Genomic DNA, 22,224 nt, shown 5'->3' on the forward strand with positions numbered 1-22,224 from the left:
AACTATGCAGAAAAAGGCTATGCATACAGGCATAGCCTTTTTTTTAACCGTACCCAACGGAATGCAACTTCTAAGCAGCACTGTACTGGACGTAACAGGTGTGAAATACTGTTGTGCGTCGATAATGAAGTTAAGGCGCGCAAGAAAGGTCGATGAGCTTTTCTCAACGATTTGCGCTAATATGTGCTCCCGTTACAACTCGATGCAATGGGTTTTCTGTGTTGGCCAATCATAATCGAATGCGCGTTGTGTACGCGGCAAAAATAGGACGCACAATTGGCTGTGCTAGTTTTTTTTCCCCCCAAAGGGGCGTATTTTTCAAGCCATCTTGACTGAATATCTAGCTAGCTACATCAACCTGACACATCTTACATAATTTTATGTAACAATTAGTGTATGTATTTCCAGTTGAAAACGTCTAAATCACAGATATATAACCAGGTCGAGTTTGAGCATTTGTCTGAAGTCACCATGGAGGACTGAAGTGCTGAAGATGACGCTGTCGCCCCTGAAATTACCGGCTAGCAATGCCATAGCTTGTTATTAGGAGGTCCGTTTCGGTCGTATTTCAACATTAGCTACATAATATTACATTTCTCTGGCTCGCGCATACCATAGGATCACGTTAAACAAGGTAAACACATCCGACATTTTGGCTGACTTGTTTGTTTTTGCTTCATAAGATGTGGCGTTCGTCATGTCGAGCTAGTTATGTGCAAGCTAGTTTGCGCTAACCTAGAGTTATACTGAAGGGTCTGTAGCCTGCGTACACATACGAGGACGCACATATTGCGGCAATCTAGCCGACATGACAATTGTACAGTTGTGCACAGTGTTAACCTGGCTATAGTGCCCCGGTTGTGCTGTTGCCATTGTTTTTATCGGTTGCGTATCAGTTCACAATAATAGTGTTGACTGCAAATGTTGTTGAACGGATAAAATGGCTGACAGTCGGGATACTCGGTTTGGTATTTAGCGCCCCGCAACCCAACTATGTCTTATGTTCAGCTGTAAGCAAAAAATAGAAAATAATACGAGCAGTTGATTGGTAAGAAAAATACGTGTGCAATGGTCTCGAGCCGTGATTGGATGCCGAGATGTACTCTCGAGTGTAATGTTCGCAGGTTCTAAAATCTTGTAGTGTAATACCAAATTACTTTTAGATTAATTAATCGCATATCAGAAAAACACTGATAATTTATTTGAGATTACAGATGACTAGTAAAATCAGTAGGCCTAATATTTTTTGCTGTGTGGCTATTTTGTCCAGAAATGGAATGTAATGCACACGTTCATGTGAGTCTCTCTTGTCGCACAAACTTGCTGCAGACTGGCACCAATGATGTGTATTTATACACTCAGTGGCCAGTTTATTAGGTACAACCACCACATTCGCGAAAATGGTTCGGTCCTACAGACGGTGAGTCACGTGTCCGTGACATGGAATATAAAGCAGGCAGACGGGCATCAGGGTATTCAGTTACTGTTAATTGAACTTTAGAATGGGCAAAATGAGTGACCTCCAAATCAATTCGTGTAGACCTGCTGCTGGTGTACTTACAAGCACTTAACCAAAAATTCAGTTAAGAAAATATTTACTAAATAAACTTAAGTGTAAAAAAATAACAAGTAACTGAATAAAATAACAATAACGAGGCTGTATACAGGGGGTACCGGTACTGAGTCATGTGCTGGTACAGGAAAGTCAAGGTAATTGAGGCAATATGTACAGTACCAGTCAAAAGATTGGACACCTACTCATTCAAGGGTTTTTCTTTATTTTTACATTGTAGAATAATAGTGAAGACATCAAAACTATGAAATAACACATGGAATCATGTTGTAACTAAAAAAGTGCTTGAGATTCTTCAAAGTAGCCACCCTTTGCCTTGATGACAGCTTTGCACACGCTTGGCATTCTCTCAACCAGCTTCATGAGGTAGTCACCTGGAATGCATTTCAATTAACAGGTGTGCTTTGTATACATCTGGCCCCTCGGAACGCTGTGTTAACAAACCTCCAAACGAGCTTCAACGCCATACAACACTCCTTCCGTTGCCTCCAACTGCTCTTAAATGCTAGTCAAACGAAATGCATGCTCTTCAACCGATCGCTGCCCGCACCCGCCCGACTAGCATCACTACTCTGGACGGTTCTGACTTAGAATATGTGGACGACTATAAATACCTAGGTGTCTGGTTAGACTGTAAACTCTCCTTCCAGACTCACATTAAGCATCTCCAATCCAAAGTTAAATCTAGAATCGGCTTCCTATTCTGCAACAAAGCATCCTTCACTCATGCTGCCAAACATACCCTCGTAAAACTGACCGTACCGATCCTTGACTTCAGCGATGTCATTTACAAAATAGCCTCCAACACTCTACTCAGCAAATTGGATGCAGTCTATCACAGTGCCATCTGTTTTGTCATCAAACCCCATATTTACATTTTAGTCATTTAGCAGACGCGCTTATCCAGAGCGACTTACAGTAGTGAATGCATACATTTCATACATAATTTTTATTTTATTTTTTCCTGTGCTGGCCCCCGTGGGAATCGAACCCACAACCCTGGCGTTGCAAACACCATGCTCTACCAACTGAGCTACAGGGTACTACCCACCGACGTGACCTGTATGCTCTCGTTGGCTGGTCCTCGCTACATATTCATCGCCATACCCACTGGCTCCAGGTCATCTATAAGTCTTTGCTAGGTAAAGCACCGCCTTATCTCAGCTCAATTGTCACCGTAGCAAAACCCACCCGTAGCACGCGCTCAAGGTACATATCACTGGTCATCCCCAAAGCCAACACCTCCTTTGGCCGCCTTTCCTTCCAGTTCTCTGCTGCCAATGACTGGAACGAATTGCAAAAATGACTGGAGCTAGAGACTCATATCTCCCTCACTAACTTTAAGCGTCAGCTGTCAGAGCAGCTTACCGATGGCTCTGTACAGTTGCAGCGAATCTGTAAATAGCCCATCCAACCAACTACCTGCCTCATCCCCATATTTGTTTTTGTTTTTCTGCTCTTTTCCACACCAGTATTTCTACTTGCACATCCTCATCTGCACATACAGTTGAAGTCAGAAGTTTAAATACATTTAGGTTGGAGTCATTAAAGCTCGTTTTTCAACCACTCCACAAAGTTGTTGTTAACAAACTATATTTTTGGCATGTCGGTTAGGACATCTACTTTGTTCATGACACAAGTGATTTTTCCAACAATTGTTTACAGACAGATTATTTCACTTAATCACAATTTCAGTGGGTCAGAAGTTTAAATATATTAAGTTGACTGTGCCTTTAAACAGCTTGGAAAATTCCAGAAAATGATGTCATGGCTTTAGAAGCTTCTGATAGGCTAATTGACATCATGAGTCAATTGGAGGTGTACCTGTGGATGTATTTCAAGGCCTCTTTGCTTGAAGAGTGCCTCTTTGCTTGACATCATGGGAACATCTAAATAAATCAGCCAAGACCTCAGAAACAAAATTGTAGACTTCCACAAGTCTGGTTCATCCTTGGGAGTAATTTTCAACCGCCTGAAGGTACCACGTTCATCTGTACAAACAACAGTACGCAAGTATAAACACCATTGGACCACGTAGCCGTCATACCGCTCAGGAAGGAGATGCGTTCTGTCTCCTAGAGATGAACGTACTTTGGTGCGAAAAGTGCAAATCAATCCCAGAGGAAACAGGTACAAATGTATCTATATCCACAGTAAAATGAGTCCTATATCGACATAACCTGAAAGGCCGCTCAGCAAGGAAGAAGCCACTGCTCCAAAACCGCCATAAAAAAACCACTACGGTTTGCAACTGCACATGGGGACAAAGATCATACTTTTTGGAGAAATGTCCTCTGGTCTGATGAAACACAAATAGAACTGTTTGGCCCATTTATGTTAGGAGGAAAAAGGGGGAGGCTTGCAAGCCGAAGAATACCATCCCAACCGTGAACCACAGGGGTGGCAGCATCAAGTTGTGGGGGTGCTTTGCTGCAGGAGGGACTGGTGCACTTCACAAAATAGATGGCATCATGAGACAGGAAAATTATGTGGATATATTGAAGCAACATCTCAAGACATCAGTCAGGAAGTTAAAGCTTGGTTGCAAATGGGTCTTCCAAATGGACATTGACCCCAAGCATACTTCCAAAGTTGTGGCAAAATGGCTTAAGGACAACAAAGTCAAGGTATTGGAGTGGCCCTCACAAAGCCCTGACCTCAATCCTGTAGAAAATGTGTGGGCAGAACTGAAAAAGTGTGTGCGAGTAAGGAGGCCTACAAACCTGACTCGGTTACGCCAGCTCTGTCTGGAGGAATGGGCCAAAATTCACCCAACTTATTGTGGGAAGCTTGTGGATGGCTACCCGAAATGTTTGACCCAAGTTTAACGGCAATGCTACCAAATACTAATTGAGTGCATGTAAACTTCTGACCCACTGGGAATGTAATGAAAGAAGTAAAAGCTGAAATAAATCATTCTCACTGCTATTATTCTGACATTTCACATTCTTAAAATGAGGTGGTGATCCTAACTGACCTAAGACAGGAACTTTTTACTAGGATTAAATGCCAGGAATTGTGAAAGACTGAGTTTAAATGTATTTGGCTAAGGTATATGTAAACTTTCAACTTCAACTGTATATCACTCCAGTATAAATTGCTAAATTGTAATTACTTCACCACTATTGGCATATATATATTGCCTTACCTCCTTACTTCATTTGCACACACTCTATACAGATTTTTCTATTGTGTTATTGACTGTACGTTTGTTTATCACATGTGTAACTCTGTTTTTGTTGTACTGCTTTGCTTTATCTTGGCCAGGTCACAGTTGTAAATGAGAACTTGTTCTCAACTTGCCTATTTAACAAGGTAAAGGTGAAATACCTATTTATTTATTTTTTTAAATACAGAAGATTTGGTAAAAGACCAAGTCCATATTTATGGCAAGAACAGCTCAAATAAGAAAAGAGAAATGACAGGCCATCATTACTTTAAGACATTAAGGTCAGTCAATCCAGAAAATGAAGAACTTTGAAAGTTTCTTCAAGTGCTATGATGAAACTGGCTCATGAGCACCGCCACAGGAAAGGAAGACCCAGATTCACTTCTGCTGCAGAGGTTAAGTTCATTAGTTACCAGCCTCAGAAATTGCAGCCCAAATAAATGCTTCAGAGTTCAAGTAACAGACACATCTTAACATCAACTGTTCAGAGGAGACTGCGCGAATCAGGCCTTTATGGTCGAATTGCTGCAAAGAAACCACTACTAAAGGACACCAATAAAAGACTTGCTTGGGCCAAGAAACATGCGCAATGGACTCTAGACCGGTGGAAATGTGTCCTTAGTCCCGTGTAGCTCAGTTGGTAGAGCATGGTGTTTGCAACGCCAGGGTTGCGGGTTCGATTCCCATGGGGGACCAGTACAGAGAACAAATGTATGCATTCACTACTGTAAGTCGCTCTGGATAAGAGCGTCTGCTAAAATGTAAATGTAAAAATGTCTGAGTCCAAATTTGAGATTTTTGGTTCCAACTGCCGTGTCTTTGTGAGACGCAGAGTAAGTGAATGGATGATCTCTGTGTGGTTCCCACCGTGAAGCATGGAGGAAGAGATGTGGGGGTGCTTTGCTGGTGACACTGTCAGTGATTTATTTAGAATTCAAGGCACACTTAATCAGCATGACTACCACAGCATTCTGCAGCGATATGCCATCCCATCTGGTTTGCGCTATCATTTGTTTTTCAACAGAACAATGACCCCACATGCCTCCAAGCTGTGTAAGGGCTATTTGACCAAGAATGAGAGTGATGGAGTGCTCCATCAGATAACCTGGCCTCCAATCACCCGAGCACAAGCCAGTTGAGATGGTTTGGGATGAGTTTGACTGCAGAGTGAAGGAAATGCAGCCAGCAAGTGCTCAGCATATGTGGGAACTCCTTCAAGACTGTTGGAAAAGAATTCCAGGTGATTCCAGAGAATGCCAAGAGTGTGTAATGCTGTCATCAAGGCATAGGGTGGCTACTTTGAAGTATCTAAAATATATTTTGATTTGTTTAACACTTTTGGTTACTACATGATTCCATGTGTTATTTCATAGTTTTGATTTCTTCACTATTATTCTACAATGTAGAAAATAGTAAAAATAAAGAAAAACGCTTGAATGAGTAGGTGTGTCAACTTTTGACTGGTACTGTACATGTAGGTAGGGGTAAAGTGACTATGCATAGATGATAAACAGTGAGTAGCAGCAGTGTAAAAAAAAAAAAAAGATGCAAATAGTCAATGCAAATTGTGTGGGGAGCCATTTATTTCATTGTTGAGCAGTCTTATGACTTGGGGGTAGAAGCTGTTAAGGAGCCTTTTGGACCTACTGTAGACTTGGCGCTCCGGTTCTACTTGCCGTGTTGTAGCAGAGCGAAGTCTGACTTGGGTGGCTGGAGTCTTTGACAATTTTTAGGGTCTTCCTCTGACACTGCCTGGTATAAAGGTTCTGGATGGCAGGAAACTTGGCCCCAGTGATGGGCCATACACACTACCCTCTGTAGCTTACGGTCAGATGCCGAGCAGTTGCCATACCAGGCTGTGATGCAACCAGTCAGGATGCTCTCGGTGGTGCAGCTGTAGAACTTTTTGAGGATCAGAGGACCCATGCCATATATTTTTAGTCTCCTGAGGGAGAAAAGGCATTGTTGTGCCCTCTTCATGACTGTCTTGGTGTGTTTGGACCATGATTGTTGGTGGACAAAGGATCCTCTCCACTACAGCCCAGTCGATGTGAATGGGAGCGTGCTTAGCCTTGCTTTTCCTGTAGTCTATGATCAGCTCCTTTATCTTGCTCACGTTGCGGTAGAGGTTGTTGTCCTGGGACCACACTGCCAGGTTTCTCACCTCCTCCCTATAAGCTGTCTCGTCGTTGTCGGTGATCGTCGGCAAACTTAATAATGGTGTTGGAGTCGTGCTTGACCACACAGTCGTGGGTGAACAGGGAATACAGGAGGGGACCTCATGTTGAGGATCACAGAGGCAGATGTATTGTCTACCCTTACCACCTGTCAGGAAGTCCAGGATCCAGTTGCAGAGGGAGCTGTTTAGTCCCAGGGTCCTTAGCTTAGTGATGAGCTTTGAATGTGCTATGGTGTTGAATGCTGAGCGGTAATCAATGAACAGCATTCTCACATAGGTGTTCTTTTTGTCCAGGTGGGAAAGGGCAGTGTGGAGTGCAATTGAGATTGCGTCATCTGTTTGAGCTGTATTTTTTTATTTTACCTTTATATAACCAGGTAGGCTAGTTGAGAACAAGTTCTCATTTGCAACTGCGACCTGGCCAAGATAAAGCATAGCAGTTAGACACATACAACACAGAGTTACACATGGAATGACCAAAACATACAGTCAATAATACAGTAGAAAAAAAGAAAACAAAAAGTCTATACACTGAGTGCAAATTAGGTAAAATAAGGGAATTAAGGAAATAAATAGGCCATGGTGGCAAAGTAATTACAATATGGCAATTAAACACTGGATTGGTAGATGTGCAAAAGATGGATGTGCAAGTAGAGATACTGGGGTGCAAAAGGAGCAAAATAAATAAATAAATAAATACAGTATGGGGATGAGGTAGATAGATGGGCTGTATACAGATGGGCTATGTACAGGTGCAGTGATCTGTGAGCTGCTCTGACAGCTGGTGCTTAAAGCTAGTGAGGGAGATAAGTGTTTCTAGTTTCAGAGATTTTTGGAGTTCATTCCAGTCATTGGCAGCAAAGAACTGGAAGGAGAGACGGCCAAAAGAGGAATTGGCTTTGGGGGTGACCAGAGAGATATACCTGCTGGAGTGCGTGCTACAGGTGGGTGCTGCTATGGTGACCTGTGAGCTGAGATAAGGGGGGACTTTACCTAGCAGGGTCTTGTAGATGACCTGGAGCCAGTGGGTTTGGCGACAAGTATGACGCGAGGGCCAGACAACGAGAGCGTACAGGTCGCAGTGGTGGGTAGTATATGGGGCTTTGGTGACAAAACGGATGGCACTGTGATAGACTGCATCCAGTTTATTGAGTAGGGTATTAAAGGCTATTTTGTAAATGCCGAAGTCAAGGATCGGTAGGATGGTCAGTTTTACGAGGGTATGTTTGGCAGCATGAGTGAAGGATGCTTTGTTGCGAAATAGGAAGCCAATTCTAGATTTAACTTAGGATTGGAGATGTTTGATGTGAGTCTGGAAGGAGAGCTTACAGTCTAACCAGACACCTAGGTATTTGTAGTTGTCCACATATTCTAAGTCAGAACGTCCAGAGTAGTGATGCTGGACGGGCGGGCAGGTGCGGGCAGCGATTGGTTGAAGAGCATGCATTTAGTTTTACTTGTATTTAAGAGCAGTTGGAGGCCACGGAAGGAGAGTTGTATGGCATTGAAGCTCGTCTGGAGGGTTGTTAACACAGTGTCCAAAGAAGGGCCAGAAGTATACAGAATGGTGTCGTCTGCGTTGAGGTGGATCAGAGACTCACCAGCAGCAAGAGCAACATCATTGATATATACAGAGAAAAGAGTTGGCCCAAATGATTGAACCTTGTGGCACCCCCATAGACTACCAGAGGCCCGGACAACAGGCCATCCGATTTGACACGTTGAACTCTATCAGAGAAGTAGTTGGTGAACCAGGCGAGGCAATCGTTTGAGAAACCAAGGCTATTGAGTCTGCCGATGAAGATATGGTGATTGACAGAGTCGAAAGCCTTTGCCAGGTCAATGAATACGGCAGCACGGTATTGTTTCTTATCGATGGCGGTTACGATATTGTTTAGGACCTTGAGCATGGCTGAGGTGCACCCGTGACCAGCTCTGAAACCAGATTGCATAGCGGAGAAGGTGCGGTGGGATTCGAAATGGTCGGTAATCTGTTTGTTGACTTGGCTTTCGAAGACCTTAGAAAGGCAGGGTAGGATAGATATAGGTCTGTAGCAGTTTGGGTCAAGAGTGTCCCCTCCTTTGAAGAGGGGGATGACAGCAGCTGCTTTCCAATCTTTTGGAATCTCAGATGACACGAAAGAGGTTGAACAGGCTAGTAATAGGGGTTGCAACAATTTCGGTAGATAATTTTAGAAAGAAAGGGTCCAGATTGTCTAGCCCGGCTGATTTGTATGGGTCCAGATTTTGCAGCTCTTTCAGAACATCAGCTGACTGGATTTTGGAGAAGGAGAAATGGGGAAGGCTTGGGCGAGTAGCTGTGGGGGGTGCAGTGGTGTTGACCGCGGTAGGGGTAGCCAGGTGGAAAGCATGGCCAGCCGTAGAAAAATGCTTATTGAAATTCTCAATTATAGTGGATTTGTCGGAGGTGACAGAGTTTCCTATCCTCAGTGCAGTGGGCAGCTGGGAGGAGGTGTTCTTAATCTCTATGGACTTTACAGTGTCCCAGAACTTTTGAGTTTGTTGCAGGAAGCAAATGTCTGCTTGAAAAAGCTAGACTTGGCTTTTCTAACTGCCTGTGTATATTGGTTTCTAACTTCCCTGAAAAGTTGCATATCACGATGCTAATGCAGAACGCCACAGGATGTTTTTGTGTTGGTTAAGGGCAGTCAGGTCTGGAGATAACCAAGGGCTATATCTGTTCCTGGTTCTAAATTTCTTGAATCGGGCATGCTTATTTAAGATAGTGAGGAAGGCATTTGAAAAACAATATCCAGGCATCCTCTACTGACGGGATGAGGTCAATATCCTTCTAGGATACCCGTGCCAGGTCGATTAGAAAGGCTTGCTCGCTGAAATGTTTCAGGGAGTGTTTGACAGTGATGAGTGGAGGTCGTTTGACCGCTGACCCATTACGGTTGCAGGCAATGAAGCAGTGATCGCTGAGATCTTGGTTGGAAACAGCAGAGGTGTATTTAGAGGGCAAGTTGGTTAGGATGATATCTATGAGGGTGCCCGTGTTTACAGCTTTGGGGTGGTACCTGGTAGGTTCATTGATAATTTGTGTGAGATTGAGGGCATCAAGCTTAGATTGTAGGATGGCTGGGGTGTTAAACATGTCCCAGTTTAGGTCAACTAGCAGCACAAGCTCTGAAGATAGATGGGGGGCAATCAGTTCACATATAGTGTCCAGAGCACAGCTGGGGGCAGAGGGTGGTCTATAGCAGGCAGCAACGGTGAGAGACTTGTTTTTAGAGAGATGGATTTTTAAAAGTAGAAGTTCAAATTGTTTGGGTACAGACCTGGATAGTAGGACAGAACTCTGCAGGCTCTCTCTGTAGTAGATTGCAACACTGCCCCCTTTGGACGTTCGATCTTGACTGAAAATGTTGTAGTTATGGATGAAGATTTCAGAGTTTTTGGTAGACTTCCTAAGCCAGGATTCACACACGCCTAGGACATCCGGGTTGGCAGAGTGTGCTAAAGCAGTGAATAAAACAAACTTAGGGAGAAGGCTTCTAATGTTAACATGCATGAAACCAAGGCTATTACAGTTACAGAAGTCATCAAAAGAGAGCGCCTGGGGTAGAGGTCGACCGATTTAGGATTTTTCAATACCGATAATTGGAGGACCAACAAAAAAAACGATACCGATTAAATCGCCCGATTTTTATTTATTTTTTTAGATGATTTATTTATTTATTTGTAATAATGACAATTATAACAATACTGAATGAACACTTATTTTAACTTAATATAATACATCAATAAAATCAATTTAGCCTCAAATAAATAATGAAACATGTACAATTTGGTTTAAATAATGCAAAAACGAAGTGTTTGAGAAGAAAGTAAAAGTGCAATATGTGCCATGTAAAAAAGCTAACGTTTAAGTTCCTTGCTCAGAAGATGAGAACATATGAAAGCTGGTGGTTCCTTTTAACATGAGTCTTCAATATTCCCAGGTTGTAGTTATTAGGACTATTTCTCTCTATACGATTTGTATTTCATATACCTTTGACTATTGGATGTTCTTATAGGCACTTTAGTATTGCCAGTGTAACAGTATAGCTTCCGTCCCTCTCCTCGCTTCTACCTGGGCTTGAACCAGGAACACATCGACAACAGCCACCCTCAAAGCAGCGTTACCCATGCAGAGCAAGGGAAACAACTACTCCAAGTCTCAGAGCTAGTGACGTTTGAAACGCTATTAGCGCGCACCCGCTAACTAGCTAGCCATTTCACATCGGTTACACCAGCCTCATCTTGGGAGTTGACAGGCTTGAAGTCATAAACAGCGCAATGCATTGCGAAGGGCTGCTGGCAAAACGCACGAAAGTGCTGTTTTGAATGAAAGCTTACAAGCCTGCTGCTGCCTACCGTCGCTCAGTCAGACTGCTCTATCAAATCATAGACTTAATTATAACATAATGACACAAAAATACGAGCCTTAGGTCATTAATATGGTTGAATCCGGAAACTATCATCTCGAAAACAAAACGTTTTTCCTGTCAGTGAAATACGGAACCGGGTGACATCCCTAAGTCTAAATATTCCTGTTACATTGCCCAACATTCAATGTTATGTCATAATTACGGAAAATTCTGGCAAATTAGTTCGCAACGAGCCAGGCGGCCCAAACTGTTGCATATACCCTGACTCTGCGTGCAATGAACGCTAGAGATGTGACACAATTTCATGTTAGCAGGCAATATTAACTAAATATGCAGGTTTAAAAATATATACTTGTTTATTGATTTTAAAGAAAGGCATTGATGTTTATGGTTAGGTACATTGGTGCAACGACAGTGCTTTTTTTCGCAAATGCGCTTGTTAAATCAACACCGTTTGGTGAAGTAGGCTATGATTCAATGATAAATTAACAGGCACCGCATCGATTATATGCAACGCAGGACACGTTAGTTAAACTAGTAATATCATCAACCATGTGTAGTTAAAAAAAAAAAAAGTTAACTAGTGATTGTTAAGATTGATAGTTTTTTATAAGATAAGATAAGTTTTTAATGCTAGCTAGCAACTTACCTTGGCTTCTTGCTGCCCTCGCGTAACAGGTAGTCAGCCTGCCATGCAGGCTCCTCGTGGAGTGCAATGTAAGGCAGGTGGTTTTAGCGTTGGAATTATAACTGGAAGGTTGCAAAAATGAATCCCCGAATCCCCCCTGAACAAGGCAGTTAACCCCCATTCCTAGGCCGTCATTGAAAATAAGAATGTGTTCTTAATCTGACTTGCCTAGTTAAATAAAGGTGTAAATTTTTTTTAAATAATAATTACAAAAAAAATACCCCTAAAAATCGTCATATCGGTGGCCAAAAATACCGATTTGTAATGAAAACATGAAATCGACCCTAATTAATCGGTCGACCTCTAGCCTCCAAGAATGATGGTGGCCACTGTGTTCTTGGGGACCTTCAATGCTGCAGAAATGCTTTGGTACCCTTCCCCAGATCTGTGCCACAACAATCCTGTTTTGAAGCTCTACAAACAATTCCTTTGACCTCATGGCTTGGTTTTTGCTCTGACGTGCACTGTCAACTGTGGGACTTTTTATATACACAGGTGTGTGCCTTTCCAAATGTCCAATCAATTTAATTTACCACAGGTGGACTGAAGGATGATCAATGGAAACAGGATGCACCTGAGCTCAATTTCGACTCTCATAGCAAAGGGTCTGAATACTTGTGTAAATAAGGTAGTTCTGTTTTTAATAGATTTTCAAAAATGTCTAAACTGGTTTTTGTGTGTAGATTTGATGAGGACAACAATTAATTTAATACATTTTAGAGTAAGGCTGTAACGTGGAAAAAGTAAAGGGGTCTGAATGCTTTCCGAATGCACTGAAGATATATTTTCTAACTATCATTGGCTGGCACTGGACAGTGGATTAGCTATAGTATGTTGGTGTTTGACTGTTTCAAATTTACTCTGGTGGGTTTTCCTTATCTGTCAACTCCTAATGTGGTATGTAATCAGCCTACATTTGAAATGTCATGAATGATATCTTCTAATTAGTTCCTCTTGACTTATTGTGAAATTCTGAATTTAGCAGATTAGGTTTTTTCTTTCCTTCTTTTGCAGAACTCCGTCCTCCTCGCCCTCTCCAATCTAGGAAGCTAGTGCAAACCCCCATGAGGAGGCTGCGGAGGAGGGGATGCAGGCCAGGAGTAGTTGGCCTTGAGATGGGCAGGGGTAGAGGGAGGGGGAGGGGTAGGGGCAGGGACTCCAGTGTTCAGCTGCGGCCACCTTCCCCCTATAGACTGCAGCTATCTCCATCTAGAGAAACTTTGACGTATGCTCAGGCCCAGAAGATGGTGGAGGTGGACCTGGATGGAAGGCTTCACAGGATCAGCATCACCGACCCTCTGCCAGTCATCACAGAGGATGAGATGATGGCTCAGGACATTGTTGAGTGCAACAGTAACAAAGAGAACAGCGAACAAACCCAGAGCAGAGCCAGACCAGGGCGCAAACCTCCCAACCCAAAGGGCCGCAGGAGGGAAAGCAAAACCTCATCTCACCAGAGCCGACATTCTGGCAGTCAGCAGCACACTCAAAGCCACACCAATTCCTCCCAACACCCTTCTCACCAAAGCCCTCTCCCCGAGCCAACCTTCCGCGTGCTTGACTGCCCGTGTCCTTTAGACACACCTCCCCTACCTGTGGCCTACTACCGTTTCGTAGAGAAGTCAGGGGAGGAGCAGGACTGTGAAGCAGAGTACGACATGGACGAGGAGGACCTGGCCTGGCTGGAGATGGTCAACCAGAAGAGGGTATCTGATGGCCACGCGTCCGTCTCCCCGGACACCTTTGAGCTGCTGATCGACCGTCTGGAAAGGGAGTCCATCCTGGAGTCACGGAGCCAGGCTCTGTCCCAGAGTGCCATAGATGAGGACGCCTTCTGCTGCGTCTGCCTGGACGACGAGTGTCTCAACAGCAACGTCATCCTGTTCTGTGACATCTGCAACCTGGCCGTCCACCAGGAGTGTTACGGTGTGCCCTACATCCCTGAGGGCCAGTGGCTGTGCCGCTGCTGTCTGCAGTCCCCCTCGCGCCCCGTGGACTGTGTGCTCTGCCCCAACCGGGGAGGTGCCTTCAAACAGACTAGTGATGGACGCTGGGCCCACGTTGTCTGTGCCATATGGATCCCAGAGGTGTGCTTTGCCAACATGGTATTCCTGGAGCCAGTGGAGGGGGTGAAGAACATCCCCTCAGCCCGCTGGAAGCTCACCTGCTACCTGTGCAAGCAGAAAGGCCGGGGCGCGTCCATCCAGTGCCACAAGGCCAACTGTTACCGGGCCTTCCATGTCAGCTGTGCCCAGAAGGCTGGCCTCTTCATGAAGATCGACCCGGTCCGGGAGACAGGGGTCAACGGAACCACCTTCTCTGTGAAGAAGACTGCCTTCTGTGAGAATCACTCCCCAGTCGGGTCACGGCGAGATGGGTCAGGTGATGAGGCTGTGGAGGGAAGGCTGGTGGGAGGCAGGGGGAACAGGGGTCAAAGGTCATACACTCAGAGCCCCCCGGCACCGCCCAGTAAAAAGACTCCCAAAGGCCAGAAGAAGAAGAAAGGAAAGAAGAGCCTAGCTGGTCAGACGACCCGTCGCTCTGCTGTGCCTGTGCTGCTGGTGCCTCAAATCCCCTCTCACAGGTCTGACCTCAGACAACCCTTCTCCTAACACACCACTCCCAGTAGCAGTAGTTTTCCTTATAACTATATTTGCTTGTAGTAATCTCCAGTGTAGAAAGCGCATGTGTATTTATTTAGCATGCTTAATGTAACAGTACAGCTGCCTTATACTATTAATACACCACCTATACAGTGGAAGGATGCCAATGTATCATTAACAGTTATTGCTATGTCGTAAACAGGCTGAATAAGATTTGCATTGGGGTTGCTGTCCAGAGGAAGAACCAGTTCATGCAGAGGCTTCACAACTACTGGCTGCTGAAACGTCAGTCCCGAAACGGCATGCCTCTTATCCGGCGCCTGCACTCGCATCTGCAGGCTCACAAGACTGCTGAGCAGGTCAGGAAGATACAGGAAGGGAGAGAAAGACCTAAAGTCAATTATAGATCTCATGTTGATGGTGAAATAGAAATTGTGAAGCTGAATGTGTGTGTGCATGTGTTCAGAGGGAACCAGATGAGAAGCTTTGTGCGGCGAGGGAGGAGCTACGGTACTGGCAGAAGTTGCGGCAGGACCTGGAGAGAGCCCGGCTCCTGGTGGAACTCGTCCGCAAGAGAGAGAGACTAAAGAGAGAGCAGGTACTGTTTCAGTCAGAGGACACCGTGTAAAATGTCAACATATTATATAATCATGAGTTACCATCTGCATATACCGTATGAAAATATTAACTTTCACAATCACTGTATCGTTCTTATGTCTTTCCTTAAATGACTCTGCACCCTTTCATATTCCCTCTTTCTCTCCCCCTCTCTCTTTCTCTCCCTCCAGATGAAACTTCAACAGGCTGCTCTGGAGCTGAAGTTGACCCCTGCGTTAATACTGCTGCGCTCCACCCTGGACCAGCTTCAGGAGAAGGACACGGCACAGATTTTCTCTCAGCCTGTCAATCTAGCAGAGGTTAGATAAATGGGTCACTTTTTGCATTGATTTAAAATTCACAAAGTAGTACTGCAGTTGTCTCCTTTTCTTGAATAGTCTGTGTTACGAATCCCTTTGGCCCAGCGGTCTAGGGGGGGGGGGGATGGATACGAGACCCGTAACATAAATCATGTAAATAAGTGAAAAGAACAGTGAGAACCAAAAACCACAGACAACTGAAATCTACCGTCAAACTCAAAAGGTTTATTTTAAACACACGGTAAAGAGATGTGAGAAAAGGGGCTGAGCTGGACCCAAGAAAAGAAACAATAATCCAAAAACACCCCTAAACTAGACTAGCCTATTTCCACAACAGCTAGCTAACTAACCAAAAATACAGTGGGTGGTCTGCCCAGTTCTAACTAGGGTACTTAGACACAGTATTCCTACGGGTAATGTATGCCCATGGGCGACTTGTCTTGGTACCCCCTTTTCCCACCAAACAAACAGTCAAACAACAAAACAATACTCACAGGATTACCGGACAAATGTGACATGTAGTTGCAAAAACAAAAGAGATCAACACAGCGAGAGAGGGGACACAGCGAGCGATTGAGAGAATGAACACAAAGATTGATCTCTGAGTGAGAATGAGCTAAAGAGAGAGCAACTGACTGGGGTTTTTAAACCAAGGGAAAGGGGCTGTGATTGGGTGAGGGAAGAGGAGTAGGTGTCTTCTGTTTGGGGACTGATTGATGACTGATTGGTGAGTGATGATTGTCACCTGTGAGGAGGAGAAGGAGAGAAAAGAAATACAAATACAGGATACACACTACCTGTATCTGTAACAGTCTGTTAATTTGTATGTTTTTAATTGAAGGTGCCAGACTATCTGGAGTTTATCTCCAAGCCAATGGATTTATCCAGCATGCGTGCCAAACTGGAGGCCCATGCTTACTGCTCCACAGCCGACCTGGAGGGGGACTTTAACCTCATGGTGTCCAACTGCCTGAGGTACAACTCCAAGGAGACCGCGTTCCACCGAGCCGCCCTGCACCTACGAGAGGTGGGAGGAGCCGTCCTCCGCCACGCCCACAGACAGGCGCAGAGCATCGGGTTGGACCCCAGCACAGGCATGCACCTCCCAGACTCTCCCAACAAGCACGGCTTCTACCAATGCACTTGGGAGGACGGTGAGCAGAGCACACCAACTGGGTTGGCCTTGGAATGGCTTCCGGTGAAGAATCTGCCTTTCACAATCGTAAAACACATAAGAAATAATTATTATTGATTGAATTTGTATAGCGCTTTTCATTGCAGAAATTAATTTTTCTCATCCTTCATCTCATCTACCTGTTCTCTCTTTTATGGCCTTTGTGTTCTGTACAGTGGACTCTCTCCTGGATCCAGACAACAGGCTCCACCTGTCCACAGAGGAGCAGCTGAAGGCCCTGCTGGAGAAGCTGGACATGGTGGCATCCATGCGCTCCAGTGGAGGACGAACCAAACGCATCCGGCTGCTGCGTAGAGAGATCAACACAGTCACGCACAAACAACAGCGCTCACAGTCGCACAACGGGAAAGAGGAAGAGGAGGAAGAAAAGGGAAAGAAGGACAATGTGGAGAACAGTCCTTTAACATCAGCCTCTACTCTGGGGAAAGGTAAAAGGGATGTACTTGGATTGTTCATGGGCTTGTTGTGGTCCAACTCGACTAGTCTTTCTGGTATGGATGAGTTAGTTTAATTAGCTAATGATTTTGCTGTTGTGCATTTCTGATTTTATTATTCTAACAAAGTGAATGCATGTTTCCTTCTTGTAGATGCCTCTCCACCAACACTAGAGCCTTCATGCCCAGCGTCGTCCCCCCTGCAAGGCGATGCCCCACCTGAGCCACCCGTACTGGGCCTTGTGACCGCAGGGCGAAGGTCACCAGGGCGCTCTTACAAACGCCAGAGATCCTCCCCGAGTGGGGGAAAAGGGCAGAGTGACGATGATGCTGAAGTTGAGGAGACAGCGACACCGTGTAAACAGAAGGAGGATTCTCAAAAGTTTTCTCCTTCACAGACTCCCAGTCCTCCCACTAACGCCTGTCCATTGATTGGAGTTGGCCGGCGGACATCTGTTCTGTTCAAGAAAGCTAAAAATGGAGCGAGACTGGCAAAGATTAGAGCAGCTCAGTTACAGTATGTAGGGACCACTGAGGGTAAAACCAATGGATTGGACAGTTCCCCCACCATTACAAAACCTCCCAGTGAGACTGCCCTTTCCACCCCCCGCCCCTCCCCCCACTCCCTCCTCACCGTCATCCCACCGCCTGAGGTCCAGAGGGCCCAGCTCTGACAGCGAGGGAGACAAGCCCCCCCCCCCTTGTCAAAGTCGAAGGTAGATACAAAAAGTGTTATTTACATTTGCTCTGTCATTTCATTAAAGCTGTAGGCGATGAGTAATACGTTATTACTTGTTATTAAGGAAACCATGTCTTTACCCTTTATTTGTGAGTTGCATAAGGGAAGAGAGGGTAGTTCATCATGATGACGTACAGAATTTGTATTCTACTAGGCTTTACAAATGGTCTAGGAAAGCACAAAGATGACTCTTCAGACATAGCATCCAATGACCAAAAACACAGGTGAGGATCCCACTGAACACATGATACCTCTGAAATGTAGATTGATTTCCAAGATGGAATATGTTTAGAAATAACATACCTTTTTCCTTTGTTCTGTCTATGGATGAAGTGTCCCCCCGCCACCCAAACGCAGCCGTGGTAAACCAGCTCTGGCTAAAGTCCCAGAGAGACAGAATGGAGGCTCAGGTGAGTGTGTTCAGGCACCATAGACCTTAGGGTCAGACAAAAGAGCTCCAATTTCAACTTCCACTAAATCGTGTATTGGAAAATATAGATTTATACATTATAGTAAATCCTGTAAAATTCTAAATATCATTACAGAAAATAATTTTTCCATCTCAACCATTTCCATTTTTCCAGTTCAACATCCCACATCTTTGTGTTTGTGCTCAGGGGGAAGTATGCTTTTGCCCTTTGATAGTGACACAGAGCTCACACCACTGGACCTGGTCTGGGCGAAGTGTCGTGGGTATCCATCATACCCAGCAATGGTGAGAACATGAACACTTATTCATTGCAATAAGAGGGTTGGCCTGATTTTCAATATTTTTAGGGGGTTGGCACAAGCAATGTAAGTTACCTCCTTTTAGATGTTTAAAAAAAAAAAAGTGTAACCTTTTATTTAACTAGGCAAGTCAGTTAAGAACAACTTCTTATTTCCAATGACAGCCTAGGAACAGTGGGTTAACTGCCTTGTTCAGGGAACGACAGATTATTACCTTGTCAGCTCGGGGAGTCGACCCAGCAACCTGTCGGTTACTGGCCCAGTGCTCTAACCACTAGGCTACCTGCCGCCCCGATGTAGTCTGACTTCACCAGTCATTCAACGAGTTGGTTTTGCATGGCTCGTTGCCCGAGGTGGGTGTAGTTTTCAACCTTGCCCAACCATGGCATCGGCCGATGCAAAACCAACTCGCCCATTGTTGTACCACAGAGACTAACAGGGTACATAAACTGCCAATGTGTTTCCCCAGGTTGTTGACCCAGACATGCCTCAGGAAGGGCTTCTTCACAACGGCATCCCCATCCCCGTGCCTCCTGGGGACGTGCTCAAACTGGGGGAGCGGAGGCAGAAGGAGACCGGGGAGAGGCACTACCTTGTGCTGTTCTTCGACACCAAGAGGACCTGGTAAGAAATTCAAGACGAGTGTTCTGAAAGTTTAGTCTCACATTAATTAGCTAAGGCAGTTTTTTGGGGTAGTTGTGTGTGTCTATTGATTGCTCCTATTGTATGTTTTTGTGTTCTTTTGAACCCTCTTTCTTCCTTTTAGGCAATGGCTGCCACGGGACAAGTTGCTGCAAATGGGGATGGATGACACGGTGGACAAACTGCGCCTGATGGAGGGCAAGAAGCCCAGCGTCCGCAAGTCTGTACACACGGCATACAACCGTGCCATGATACACCTGAACCACGTTATCAACCACGTCAAGGGGAACCTCACTTTCAACCCCTCCAATTTTATATGAAGGATTTTATTGTCAGTCTGCAAATCCACTGCAAACTGTCTGGCTAGGACTGCTCAAACCCTCACCAATAACAAAAATCTTCAGTGAGAAAATAACAATTTCTTCATTCATTTACTAGAAGGTGGACATGGAATTTGAGTTGTTCAATATACAGTTTTCTTAAATAATTAACTTTCTTCTCAAATAATGTTCCTATTGGATTGTCAACATTGCTGTACACCATTTTGCTATGGGGAAACTTAAGTTTTAGAAAATAAAAGCAAATGGAACGGACAACATTGGCAGGAGCTAATACTTTGTTGCCCAGCCTTTGGCTAAGTTAACTGAAAAATAATTAGCTTGCTGCACCGTTCTACTGGCAATTTGTCCTACTCTTCAGCTGCAGACTGCTCCAATTCTTCAATGTTTGAGTGGTGTCGATCTCGCCATAGGTTTTTGATGGGAGTCAGTTCTGGACTTATCACTGGCCACTCCAGAACAGTTCACTGTTTTATTCTTGAAACATTCCTGGCTGCTTTTTGATGTGTATTTGAGTTGTTCTGCTGGAAGACCCAGAACCTTCAACAGAGACCAAGTTTTTGGACACTGGGTTGAACATCGTACTCAAACACCTAATAATCTCATGATTTGATGATGTCTAGTACACATTCAAGGACCCCAGAGGCAGCAAAGCAACCCCAGGCTTTTTTTTTTTTTTTAAACGTTTTTTTAAAAAGTTCAATGGGGCTTTCTTGTCTCTTTCAGGAGTGGGGCCCTTCCTATGTTTACCAATGACCAAATTAAGAATTCAAAGAAAAGAACACCCTCACTAGAATCAAACATGGGGGAAGGTTCGATAATGCTGTGGGGTTGCTTTGCTGCTCTGGTACGTAGGGACTTGAAGGTGTTTTGGAGTACGATGTTCAACTCATTGTCCAAAAACTGGGTCTCTTTTGAAGAGTGCGGGTCTTCCAGCAGGACAACAACCCAAACACACATCAAAAAGAACCCAGGAATGGTTCAAGAATAAGCACAGGAATGTTTACATTTACATTTAAGTCATTTAGCAGACGCTCTTATCCAGAGCGACTTACAAATTGGTGCATTCACCTTATGATATCCAGTGGAACAACCACTTTACAACAGTGCATCTAAATCTTTTAAGGGGGGGGGTTAGAAGGATTACTTTATCCTATCCCAGGTATTCTTTAAAGAGGTGGGGTTTCAGGTGTCTCTGGAGTGGCCATCGATAAGTCCAGATCTGAATCCCATCAAAAACTTACGGAGAGATCTGAAAACAGCAGTTGGTGGAAGGCATCACTCAAACTTTACAGAATTGGAGCAGTCTGCAGCTGAATAATGGGCCAAATTGCCACTAGAAAGGTGCAGCAAGCTCATTTATGGTGTTTTTTTTGCAGTCAACTTGGCCAAAGGCTGTGCAACCAAGTATTAGCTTGTAGGTGCCAATAATGTTGTCCATGGTATTTAGCTTTTATTTTCAGAAAAAAAAAATTGCAAACTGAAGTCCCCCCCCCAAAAAAATGGTTCTGCAATGTTTACAATCCAATAACATTTGGAGACCAACATTTTCTTTGGTAATTTCTACTTATTTTAGAAGACAGAGAATTCTTTAAATGAGTGATGATCTGGTTGACTCTGACCTTTTTTTAGGGGGAATGTTATAATTTTGGTAATTGGGGGGAAATGTGAAAGGAGGAGTTCCTAAAAGACATGGATTTTAGAATATATATTTTTTAAGATAAAATCTGATTACTCATTGTGATTACTTTTTAGTACTTTACACAACCACTCTGTTGCAATGAGTCTAGTAATAATATACATTTTGTTTTAGCCCAAAGTGAATCAAGACAAAGAAAGTCATTGTATATATTTTATCCTCAAAGGGGATTTGCTTGATTCAAAGCATATTCAGATTTGTCATTGAAATGCCATGCTTCTTATACATTTTTACACATTGATGCTATTTCTGGGTTTATTTCTTTCTTTTTTTTATATGAAATGGTGGTGGTGCGCTTGTTGCAGCTATTTGATGGAACAGGACTTTTGAATGTCTAGTCATGACTTAAGAAATGGGTCACTGCAACCACTTCAATAAGGTCAATAACTTGGGATTCCAGTCAGTGGCAAGATGTGATTTGCAAACCCTCCAATGACTTGAAAAGCACAATGTTAGTTTGAAATGGTTTGTAGATTGAGCTCTGAAGCCATAGGTATGATAAAAAAAATGAAAAAAACTTGGTTATGTGCATATATAGAAGCATATGCATATTTGTATATATGTAAATGTATGTGTTTATAATACACAAAGTAATTTAAGGAATGCAAAAAAAATCTAAATATTAGATTTTAATTTATATTGTGACAATTGAGTCTGTTATTTAAAAAAATAAATATTGAAAAAGATGTAGGAAGCTTTGTAGCTCTTTGTATCAATGTTTCCTAGTGGTCAGTTGGCACAAAACCCTGTAGTTGTCTAGGCATAAGTGCACTAGCCTACTAGACTGTTTATTAGGTGGCGCAAAGGAGTTATGGATCTTGTAATTTGAATTATACCACAAGATCTAAAATCTGTCAAACAATATTTTCTCAAATAAATATTGTTTAAAACAGTTGTTTGTTTTCAGTCTTATAAAAATGACAAG

The 22,224-nt window shown here is 43.9% G+C and overlaps 1 protein-coding gene across 1 annotated transcript; it reads left to right on the top strand.

Annotated features, from left to right (window-relative positions):
* The first annotated feature begins 293 nt into the window (after nucleotides 1–293).
* LOC106565971 (bromodomain and PHD finger-containing protein 3-like) lies at nucleotides 294–22,191 on the top strand. The gene is given in 14 exon segments (XM_014133690.2): nucleotides 294–634; nucleotides 13,018–14,587; nucleotides 14,809–14,965; nucleotides 15,073–15,204; nucleotides 15,395–15,523; nucleotides 16,365–16,677; nucleotides 16,874–17,146; nucleotides 17,306–17,832; nucleotides 17,835–17,868; nucleotides 18,046–18,115; nucleotides 18,225–18,301; nucleotides 18,509–18,606; nucleotides 19,090–19,244; nucleotides 19,387–22,191. Coding segments are annotated over 13 exon segments (3,630 nt in total). The 5' UTR covers nucleotides 294–634; nucleotides 13,018–13,118; the 3' UTR covers nucleotides 19,583–22,191.
* The last annotated feature ends 33 nt before the right edge of the window (nucleotides 22,192–22,224 follow it).

This window comes from Salmo salar, chromosome ssa12, assembly GCF_905237065.1.
Source record: "Salmo salar chromosome ssa12, Ssal_v3.1, whole genome shotgun sequence".
NCBI classification, from domain to species: Eukaryota; Metazoa; Chordata; class Actinopteri; order Salmoniformes; family Salmonidae; genus Salmo; species Salmo salar.